Raw genomic sequence first — 6,766 nt, 5'->3', positions numbered from 1 at the left:
GTCTTTTGCCTGTACCCTTCTGGGCCCAGATCATAAATCTACATATGAACTGGGTTTCCCTGGCTTTATCAGCTTGTGGAAGTAGAGAGTCTCAGTTAAAGAATTAGCTTAAATTTCACCAGCTCTTGCCCACATCTGCTCACACAGGAATTCCAGCCCCCATGTAAAATAGCCCAGGTGCGTCTGAAAGTCCCCAGTATGTCACAAACCAATCTGTTTTGGGCATCTCCCATGTTCTTCCTCACTTATTCTGGGCCCCATTTTTATGTGCTTTGCCCATGAAGCTGCTTCAGGAGTATTTACGCCCTCCCTGCCACCCCACTGCTGCTGTGCCCACCATGGGAATATTGATGAAGGTGCCCAGGGTGCTACCTCCTGATCCCCCTAAAGGCCCCAACCATGGAGGTGCCCGCCCATGTACAAGACATGCTCAAACATGCCTGAATGGCATTTGAGCTGAAGGTAACACATACCTGCCAAATACATGATGCCCTGGTTCCCACAGTGATGTGATCTGAAAGCAGGCCCTGCTGCTGTTACACTCCATGGCTCAATTTGGGGGCTGGTGATGGGTAGGGGCATAGGGCTGGGCTTGAATGGCTCCCCTGTTGCTGAGGGACAATGGTGTTTTCCAGACAGAGGTGAATGCTTCAATCAGGAACTGCCAGGTACAGCTGCTCCCTCTGGTGGAGACAGGGAGATCAGCTTCAGCAGTCTCGCGCCATTCATATCTCTTAGAACTATTCCTGAGTACAGGGTATTTAAAAGACAGTTTCTGTATCAGACAAACCCAAAATGAAGAATATTCTATTAAAAATGCTAATGCCATACAAGATGCAGAAAGGCTGTGAAAATATTCCTGATTAAAGGAGGCTACAGAGACATGACAGCTAAAAGCAATACCTCATCCTGGACCAGATCCTGTGATGAAGAGGAAGAATGCTATTAAGGACATTATTGGGTCACCAGACAAAACTGGAGTACAAATGGTAAACAATAGTATTATACCAATGTTTAACTTACTGAAGCTGTTAACTATACTGTGATGTAGGGAACATGCCTATTCTTAGGAAGTGCACACTGAGGTACTCGGGCATAAAGGGCCATGATGTTATCTGTCCTCAGTCGGTCCAAACACACAGACACACACACACACACACACACACACAGACACACACACACACACACACGGGAGTGCATACATGCAAACGATAAAGCAAACGGGGTAAAATGTTAGCAATAGGTAAATCTGTTCTTTATACTATTCGGTTTTTTTTGAAACTTTCCTGTAAGTTTGAAATTATTTCCAAATGAAAACGTTTTACAAATGTAAAAGACAGCATCTGTGCAAGCAGTCAGGATCTGGTGGCACATGCCCGACTGAACTCTTCCTGTGGCAGAGATGAGGAAGGAGGACATGACGGTCTTCCCAGGCAGGGCTCCTGCACATCCCAAAGGGGAGTCAGATACCTGCATGAAGGTGCCAAGTGGCATCTGAGGCCACTTACCTCTTGCTCTCCCCCAGCCTACAAGATATCAAAAATAACACTTTTTACATTTTCTCCTGAGGATTATGAACCTTGGGGTGGGGGGATGATGAAAATTTGGTTATGAAAGGAAGGTGATTCGGTTAATTCATCCATCTGGAAAATGTTTCAAATACTATGTGCCAGGGTCTGTGCTAGGGGCTGAGGACATAGCCCGGGGTACAAGAGGGGACAAAACCCCTGTCCTAAAAATGCCTATGAGCTAGCGGGGGATGCATCCACACCACACAAATAAATATACATTTCCAAATGAGCTGACCATGAAGTAGACTTGGGGAGCCCTGGGGGAGCCCAGCCTCTTACCAGAGCCAGTGAATCCAAGCCCCATGGGTCTGAAACATTCAGTTCCCCTCCTCCCCCTCAGGATTTTCTAGGTACTAGGTCCTTTTGTATCTGATGCTGAGGAGAAAAGAAGGAACCACCACCAGTGCTTAACCCATCCTGGGCACATCCCATCTGTTTGAGCTTAGCCCTCCACAGGCCGCTCTGCCCTCCGTGAGAATCAAGAGAGGAGGCCAACATGCCACTCCCCCACTACCTCTGGGCTGATGGATCAGTGAGCTTTGGAAAACAGTCTTTCTCCTGATCTATGCCTGTAGGTGAACATAGCTATGCCCATAATGCTTTTGGAGGGCAAAGACCACCAACACCCTCACGTGGAAGCCTGTCAGTCTACTGGCTCTGAGTCCCATCACTGGGGTGCTGAGTCATGATAACAACATGACAGTTTTCCAAATGGACAGAATAATGACTTTGGGGGGACAGCTGTGGTTCTCCCCCCAGTCCCAGGTGTGGAACCGACTGGGATGCCCTGTACACAGGGAAAATAGTGGGATCCACTGCCTTGGGGCTCCAAGTAGACAGTACTAGGGAGGGAGTTATAAGAGTATGTGTGTGTGTGTGTGTGTGCGTGTGTGTGTGTATGTGACTACATGTGACACAATGTGTGTCCCTTCTGTCCATGGGTCTCAGGTAGGGCTGACCCTCACCTCTAATGCATTCTGGTCCTGGTCCAAAGAAGTTTCAGATCCAACGAACACTTACTGAGCCCCTACAAAGTTCCAAGCCTTTTTACTTTATACTTTGACACATTTTATATCCTTTAATCTTTAACAGTAACCCTTTAAGGTAGGAATTATCTGCATTGTACAGATGAGAAAACAATCGCAAAGAGGTTCATTGATTTGCTCAAGTATATCATACAGCTTTAAAAAAAAAAACACTCACACACTATACTCTTAGCTGAGGCCTGTCTGTGTTGGTTGCTTATCTTACAGTGTCTCTTGTCTTCTCTACCTTTGGAGCAATTGCTCCCCTTATACAAAAGCCCCCTTCTTTCTTGTTTCACAGGCCCATGTGGGCTTTTCTTTGTTTAATACTGCATTTAATAGCACAAAAAATCACGAATACAAAGAAACTGGCAAAGGTGTTTGTCAATGAGATATCCCTGCCTCCTCCACTTTTCCGCTTTCATACCCATATATGTAATGGGCTACATTTGTATGAACTTTTCCTTTTTCCCCCCAGACATATAACTGTTATGTGATTGGTCAGCTGAAGCTGAAACACCCATGGAGAAAGATGTTTTATGGTTACAAGGGCACACACCCCCCCCACACCACCCCCCTCCCACCCCACACTTTCCCACACAATCTTTTGGAGGAATATAGGATATGTACCAGTGTCAGGATTTCCCTGCTCCTGCCTTCCCCACCCAGAGCATCCTGCCATTTAATCTTCCTTTAAATGACTGCTTAGACTAGAGCCTCTTCTCCTGCCCCTTCTATTTCTCTTCCAATCAGGACCTTTTAGACACTGGGAACTGTTCAATTCTTACTCTGTCAGGCCCGTGGGCCATGCAAGTAGGTCCTTTAAATCTCAATGCCAGTTGTAGTATGGGTGCTGTCATCTTCCATTACAGGTAGGTAGGTCTGTGTGTCACTTCAGTAGGCTTGTGTATTCACTTCTTTCACTTTTTCTGACTCATGTTCCAGGACCTGTTTGTGATAGAACAGTAAATACCCTTCACTGTCCAGAACGTCCTTAATACTGGCCTTGGTGATGACGGCATCATCACACTTGAACCACTGGTCCTTGTGGTGCCGGATGAAGCTGGTGTAGTGGCCACTCTCCAAGGTTCCTTGGTGATTAACCACAGCAAACAAGGAATACTTATTCTCGTCGTTTCCACTATTGGTTGGCAGCTGCAACTGTCCATTCATCCTGCTCTCTTTACTCGAGGCCATGAATGGTGTCATATCCAGCTCCAGAGGAAAGGATATGTATGTAGTGATCTTGCGCCTCTGTTTGGCTGAGTGTTCAAACCGTTTGAAATGAAAACAGGCAACGACAGGTAATTTATTCATTGTGAGCTGTTTGGTAGATTCCTGGTAGCTTTGGCAACTACCGCACTTGATTTTGGCACTGCTTCCTAAGTGCTCTGGCCTCGTAAACCTTCGCAGGCAGTCCGTGAGGGTGGTGATTCCTGGTATGTGGCTTTCCCCATTCACACTGCTCTCCCTCCCTGGGCTCATAGGCCAGAAGGAGGTGCAAGAGCCAGGCAAGTCCAAACTGATGTCCCAGCATGGGTCTATCGTGGTGGAGACACCATGGCAGGCTTGACAGGTAACATCAGATTGCAGGCCACCTGTGAAGATTTGGTCAATGATGCAGTTACAGTGGTTGGGATTGTTGGCTGCCTTCCCGGCATCATCACCTTTGCAGTGCCTGTGCAGGACATCTAATGCTGCGATGAGGAACTCATGGGCATCCTGTTGCCTGTACCCTGCTAAATGCCGTGCGTGTATCCACACCAGGTGCAGTAATTTATAGGGAACGTGAGGAGATGGATTTCCAGAATACAACTCCCGAAAAAGCGAAGACATCTCACAGACCAGACACAACTCGGGACTTGGCATTTCACATCTGTGCCTGTCGGAGAGGAAGAAATCTCTCAGGATCGGAGTGTGGGTAAGGGCCTGGACAATGCAGTTCATAAAGCACGTGTTGCCAAGATTGATTAGTCCTCTTAAACCGATGGTAAAGCTGGAGGTAATTCTTCTTCTCCTTGGGTTGTGGCCCAGCAGTTCTAACTCGGGTTTGGTTGTCTCCCAGGTTGGATATTTCTCACTGAGGCCTGGCATTGAACACTGCTGGTGAGAAACCTCGGTTGAGGTGGAAGCTTGTAATTTCAAAGCTTCCCCTTGCTCTTCTTTGGCAATTTGCTCAATGTCTTTGTCATATACATAATCCTTACACATAAAGCAGTATATACCTCCATAATAAAGGTCTACAGCTAAGTTGTGTTGTTTTGTCTCGGCGTGCTCATGAATGTGTTTCTCTGTGAAGCAGCCAAAGAAGACACAGGAAAGGCAAGAGTGGAGTCTGTTCAAATGGGTGCCGCACACATGGCAGATGCACGACTTTGCCTTGCTTTTCCTGGTCTCTGGGGTTCCACACCAGACGAAGCACTGGTAGATCACCCGCAGTTCCTGCCTCCAGTTCTCTCCCACCTTAAAGCTGTTCACGTGGGAACAGCCTGGTGGACCCACAGCGAAATCCACATCCAGGCATCCGCCCCCAGGGCCGCGCCGGGGCCGGGGCCGGGGCGGGGGCCGTGGCCTAGGCTGCGGCGGGGTACGGAGCCGGGTCTGCGGCCGCGGCCGGGGTCGGCGGCGGGGGGCACGGCTGCGCCGCGGGGAGGGATCGGGGGGCCGCGGGGGGTCGGAGGGAAGGGTGGGGAGAGGAACCTCGTCGCTGCCGCCGCCACCGCCGCTCCGCGCCGGGTTCTCATCCTCTGGCTCCTGCTTCGGTTCCCCCTTCGGCCCCTGCTCCGCCTCCCGTGCCGGCTCGGGTTCGGGTTCGGGCTCCAGCTTGAGCTCTACCCGGCGGCCCGGACCCTCCGCCGTCTCCACCTTCCCGGCAGCGTCCACCTTCCCTGCCGTCTCCACCTTCTCGGTGGCGTCCACCTTCCCCGCCGCCTCCACCTTCCCCGCCGCCTCCACCTTCCCCTCCACCTTCGCCTCCGCCTCCACCTTCCTCTCCGCCTTCTCCGCCGTCTCCGCCGTCTCCGCCTCCTCTGCTCCTCCGCCTCCACTGGCGGCGGCTCCTCCCCCTGCTCGCAGGGCTCGGGCGGCCACTGGGCGTGGTGGCGCGGGGGCCACGCAGACCTGGGGTGTCCCCCGCCCGGCCTGAGGGAGCGCGGTGGCTGTGGCAGCTGGAACCAAAAGGGACTTTCACTGAAGGAGGCGGCGGCGGAAGCAGGCGACGCCCCCGGGAATCCTCCCGCCGTAGCCCTCTAGCGGAGGCCGCTCGGCAGCCAGGCCCCGTTTCCTTTAATTCAATATTTCCCAAACTTGCTTGTTCACGAGAATCACGTGGGGAGCGTGTTAAAATTACAGATTCCTTGGCTCCACCCGCAGCCCCACTGAATCAGAGTCTCGAAGGGACGTGCTCCGGAACCTGTATCTTTAACTAGGGCCCGAGAGGATTCTTATGATCAGGCAAGTTTGGGAAACACAGCTCTAATTCATTGAGGCTGGCGGGAAGGGGGGCGGGGACCGCGCAGTCTCTTTAAGGCGCTTCCAGTTCTCGGCTCCAATCGCTGCTCTGACCCCCTTCATCGTCTCCTCCCCCCTCCTCGTCCTTCCCTTCATCCATGTATCCTCCCCCAGCCCTGCGGGGCCAGGGACAGAAGGGTAGCCAAGTCCAGAAACGCCCCTGGGGCTGGGCAATGGGCCCCCAGAGGCCGGGTCCTGAGGAGCGCTGGCAGAAGCTGTGATAGGCCATCATCTTTGAGACTGAGCGTGTCCCCATCCCTGTCCCAGGCTCTCCGCCCACCCCAGGTTCTGCTCTGCCCCATAAGGATGAAGCCCCAGCTCCATTCTGGGACAGGCCTGGACCCCAGATCCAGAGGGGTAGAGCTCCCAAGGCCACCGGGCCCGAAGAGGCATGTCCCACGCCCATCTTATTGGTGCTCTGCACAGTCTGTGCCTGCTCCTCGCCTCCTCTTCACCTTTTCCTCGGGCTCCCAAGGCCAAGGGTGGGCTGAGGGTTTGGCAGCCAGCCTTTTGGCCCAGCAGACGCTGAGCCGCCCCGGGAGCAGTGGGAGGAACAAGGCACAACAAGGCCATGCCTGCTGCTGGCATCTCCCCTACAGCTGAGAGAGGGGCCTGAACTACAGGACACTGTCCCAAGACCCTCAAGCCGTAGCAGAGACC

At 52.1% G+C, this 6,766-nt stretch overlaps 1 protein-coding gene across 1 annotated transcript; it reads right to left on the bottom strand.

Annotated features, from left to right (window-relative positions):
• Positions 1-2,632: 2,632 nt before the first annotated feature.
• Positions 2,633-5,602, bottom strand: USP27X (ubiquitin specific peptidase 27 X-linked). The gene is made up of 2 exons (XM_065900873.1): positions 5,498-5,602; positions 2,633-5,461 (listed from the first exon to the last, which is right to left on the bottom strand). The coding sequence occupies exon 2, from the start codon at positions 4,805-4,807 to the stop codon at positions 3,491-3,493; it is 1,317 nt and encodes a 438-aa protein (XP_065756945.1). The 5' UTR covers positions 4,808-5,461; positions 5,498-5,602; the 3' UTR covers positions 2,633-3,490.
• Positions 5,603-6,766: the final 1,164 nt, after the last annotated feature.

This window comes from Phocoena phocoena, chromosome X, assembly GCF_963924675.1.
Source record: "Phocoena phocoena chromosome X, mPhoPho1.1, whole genome shotgun sequence".
In the NCBI taxonomy this organism is placed as follows: domain Eukaryota; kingdom Metazoa; phylum Chordata; class Mammalia; order Artiodactyla; family Phocoenidae; genus Phocoena; species Phocoena phocoena.
The sequence above is the reverse complement of the archived record's forward strand: the minus strand, read 5'-3'. Positions and strand labels throughout refer to the sequence as shown.

Excerpts from the sequence above, each read along its gene's own strand:
- USP27X (XM_065900873.1), bottom strand. The coding sequence starts at position 4,807 with ATGTGTAAGGATTATGTATATGACAAAGACATTGAGCAAATTGCCAAA.